This window comes from Piliocolobus tephrosceles, chromosome 13 (genome assembly GCF_002776525.5).
Source record: "Piliocolobus tephrosceles isolate RC106 chromosome 13, ASM277652v3, whole genome shotgun sequence".
Taxonomy (NCBI): Eukaryota; Metazoa; Chordata; class Mammalia; order Primates; family Cercopithecidae; genus Piliocolobus; species Piliocolobus tephrosceles.
The window spans coordinates 63,788,551-63,792,350 of NC_045446.1; the positions used below are offsets into that span (position 1 = coordinate 63,788,551).

Consider the following 3,800-nt stretch of genomic DNA (forward strand, 5'->3'; position numbering starts at 1 on the left):
GACATCCTGTGGCTGCTGGTAGGTGAGGGTTTGCGGGGCTGAGCTGTTGAAGGAAATGATCACAGTCCGAGGTGAGATACAGAAAGTCTTCCTTCTCCAGGTGGGCCCTCTCCAATCCATTCTTTACTGTGCCCTAGAGGGGCCTTTACGACCCCCTAATCACACACCTCCCTCCTCATCTTGAAACTCCCACCCCCAGCTCCAGTCACTGCATCCTAACATCCAAGCTCTCCGCCTGTTGTGCAAGGCCTCTGTGCTATTTCTTTGCAAACCCTGCAGCTCTATCGCCTGCCACTCCCCATGCCCTCCCCACCCCTGCGCTCTATGTTCTAGACACACGGAAATGCTGGGCTCTCTTCAACATCCTGACAGTATTCATAGGGGACCTTTCGGGTCGCCCTAGGAAACTGCCACTCATCCTCCAAGGCCCCTTTCAGCTTCCTCTGGGAAGCCTTCCTGAACCCCTTGGGAAAAGTCAGGCTCATCTTTTCCACTGTTAAATCACACGCTGTGATCCAGTTGTGTGTTTCCATGTAATCTCCCTCACTAGACTGGAAGCTGGGGATGGAAAAGGGAAGCATCAAAAAAACATGCAAAACTAGGAGCCTGGCTTCTCCTTGCAACTTTACGTTTTCTTTTTTTCTAGGAACTGAGTTCACTGATTCTTAAGAAAAACTATTTCATGATAAATGAGTGAACAAATGTCTTAATAGAAAAGTAAAATTGCAGGCGAGGCTGCTTCTGCCCAGCTCTAGAGGGGTAGACTACAAGTCCCAGCATGCCTCGGGTCAGCATCTCTTCACGTCAAGCCCCCTCCCTGGGGGTGGGCAGGTCCGGAGGGCGGGGCCCGGGGGCAGCTGGGCTCCCAGGGGCTGCCGGAGGAGAGAAATGCCCCTGGCTCTCCCGGGCGCACAAAGCGCAGGCGCAGCGGGTTGGGTGGCAGCAGCATCGAGTAGCGGCCGGTTTGGCAGCAACATCCGCAACAGGTGTAGACAAGGTGGGTGCATCAAGGGGAGGGCTGGAAAAGGAGTCTGCACCTGGCCCTCTTGTCGGATCTGTGTCAAGACCGTGGAGACGGGAGGGAGCGGCAAGAGGACAAGGCCGGGCCTTCCAGCCCAGGTGTGCCAGCCCTTGTTACGCAGCAACAGGTGTGAGCAGGTGGGGGAGGGGCGGAGGCACCCGCTGGCAAGTGAGTCGCCCTCAGGAACAGAGGGCACCTAGCTGGATTCCAGTGCAAGCTCCATCACATAAATGGATGAGTCATTTGCCGACCCTCAGCTTGTCCATCTGTAATATAGGAGTAAAGATTCCCTTCCTAACAGGGTTATAATGGGGACAAGGTGAGGGAGTAGTATGTTCGGTGACGTCCAAACTTAGCTGTACATTGGAATCATCTGAGGATCTTTGAAGAGTACCAGGGCTTGCCTCCTGCCCTCAGACATTCTGATTTAATTGTTACGCAGTGTGGCCTGGCATCGGAAGTTCTCAAAGCTCCTGCTGGCATAACAGTTTGAAGCTAGGACTGCTGGGTGTGAGTCTGGGCTCCATTGCTTACTGATCAAGTGGCCCCATGCAACTGACTGGACCTCTCCAGCCCCCGTTTCCCCATCTCTGAAATAGGAATAATAAGGACTGCAGGGAGGCTTAAATGAGATAATGGATGAAAGCACTGAGAGGGGGTACCCAGACAGAGTGCTCGTCCATCACAGCTGCTGTTGAACTCCTCTGTTAAGCACTTTGTAAACAGCTCTAGTGGGGTCCAAATGGGAGGGAGCCTTTCCGTTGCCATGATTCTAATATTCTGCACTTCCACATTACAGAATCCCAAGGTTTCTAATACTTTAAGAGTCTCATGCTCCACCGACTGAGCTAGCCAGCTCCTCCCTCCAGCTTCTGCCTGCCTCACAGACACACTTCTACAGATCTAGAAACAGACCAGGACAGAGGGCCAGGGAGGAGGGACGTGGCCAAAGTTATGAAGCTGAGGCTGGAATCCAGGCTCCTGGTCCCCACCCCCACCCCACACCAACGGCTGCCCTGCTGACCCCACAGTGACAGTGCTCCCATTCTCTTCCTGAGCAGACAATGGGGAGGAGGCTGAGGCCGCCTGGCCCTTGTTTGTTTACTAACCCTCCCTCAAACGTTTCCTGGGTGGCTCCCCGGGGACGGCAGGGCTGGGGGCTTCTCTCCAGGGAGCTGCTGCTGAGGCCTGTGTCTCCTGTGGCTCCTCTGACAGATCCCGCCTGACTCCGCCCTGGAAAGTCCTTTTGAAGAAATGGCCCTGGTGAGGGGCGGCTGGCTGTGGAGACAGAGTGAGTGATCCTGGGCCCCTGGTCCTGGGGCAGGGTGAGGGAAGTGGCTTACTGGGCTTGTCACAGGGAACCCTCCTCCCAAGAAGCCAGGACCTTTTCATCCTTCCCTCGTGTGTCCACGCTCTTCCCTCTGCCTGAAGGTCCTTCCCATTCCCGACTACGTGGTTTAAACTTCTACTTGTTCGTCACGACCCATCTTAGATGGGCCCCTGTCTGAGGAGACTTCTCTGGCTTTTCCTCTGGCCCCCACTCCTGCCCCTGCGATAGCGTCAAGCTGGATTAGAGGCTCCCTCCTTGGTTTTCACGGCGTCTTACAGTGATCTCCTTAGAACAGAACCGTCTTTATCTGTGGGTCTCCCCACTCCCTGACCCCAGACTGGTCCCAGTCTGTGAGCTCCTCAAGGACAGGGGGCTGGGTTTGACCCTCTGTGTATCCACAGTCCCCTAACCCCAGGGGGGCTGGGTTTGACCCTCTGTGTGTCCACAGTCCCCCAGCCCCGGGCTGGACACAGAATGAGGTACAGAACAAAGTGAAAAATGAGAGAGAAAGAGAGAAGATAGAGGCCCAAGGTAGGGAGAGGTCTTTGCCCTTGAAGAGACCTGGGACTTGGCCTTAGCAGCTTCCAAGTAATGGGTCCAGTCACTCATTTCCCTGTTTAGCACATGTATCAAGCTTCTACTATGCGTCAGACCCAATGGGAGGCAGGAGGTGAACAAGACAGAGAGAAGACAGAAAGAGGTCCTGCCCTCATTTCAGGGGGTAGATAGACAAGAAAAGGTGGTTATAACACTAGGGACTGAGGCTGAGGGGACTTGGGAGTCTGGGGCTCCTATCCCCAGCAGGCTCTGGGATTGGCCTGCCTGGTGCATCTGGAATATTGTACAGGCTCCATCCTCCGCCGCTGGAAGCGGAACTGGTTTGCCCTGTGGCTGGACGGGACCCTGGGATACTACCACGATGAGACAGCTCAGGACGAGGAGGACCGTGTGCTCATTCACTTCAATGTCCGTGACATAAAGATCGGCCAAGAGTGCCATGGTGAGCAGAAGCCCCTTCCTCTGTGGCACCGTGACTGTGGGCAGAGCCCTCCCACTGTCTCTGAGAACACCTGCCGTTGGAAGCCTCTTTGCAGCTTTCAGAGGCATTTCACAGACATTGCTTCTGAGCCTCTGTCAACTCCAGTTCAGTTTGGTGTGAGTTAAGAAATAGGTCCTTGGCTGTGTGTGGTGGCTCATGCCTGTAATTTCAGCACTTTGGGTGGCTGAAGCGGGAGGATCACTTGAGGCCAGGAGTTCTAGACCAGCCCGGGCAACATAGTGAGACCCTGTCTCTAAAAAAAAAAAAAAACAGGCCGGGCGTGGTGGCTCAAGCCTGTAATCCCAGCACTTTGGGAGGCTGAGACGGGCGGATCACGAGGTCAGGAGATCGAGACCATCCTGGCTAACACGGTGAAACCCCGTCTCTACTAAAAATACAAAAAACTAGCC

At 54.7% G+C, this 3,800-nt stretch overlaps 1 protein-coding gene across 1 annotated transcript in view; it reads left to right on the forward strand.

The window, feature by feature from the left end:
* Window positions 1–815: 815 nt before the first annotated feature.
* PLEKHB1 (pleckstrin homology domain containing B1) overlaps window positions 816–3,800 on the forward strand; it is a 15,222-nt gene continuing 12,237 nt past the window's right edge. The window contains exons 1-3 of the mRNA XM_023209461.1: window positions 816–997; window positions 2,237–2,312; window positions 3,199–3,351. Of these exons, the coding sequence (XP_023065229.1) occupies window positions 2,276–2,312; window positions 3,199–3,351 (190 nt within the window). The 5' untranslated portion in view covers window positions 816–997; window positions 2,237–2,275. The remainder of the gene's footprint in view (window positions 998–2,236; window positions 2,313–3,198; window positions 3,352–3,800) is intronic.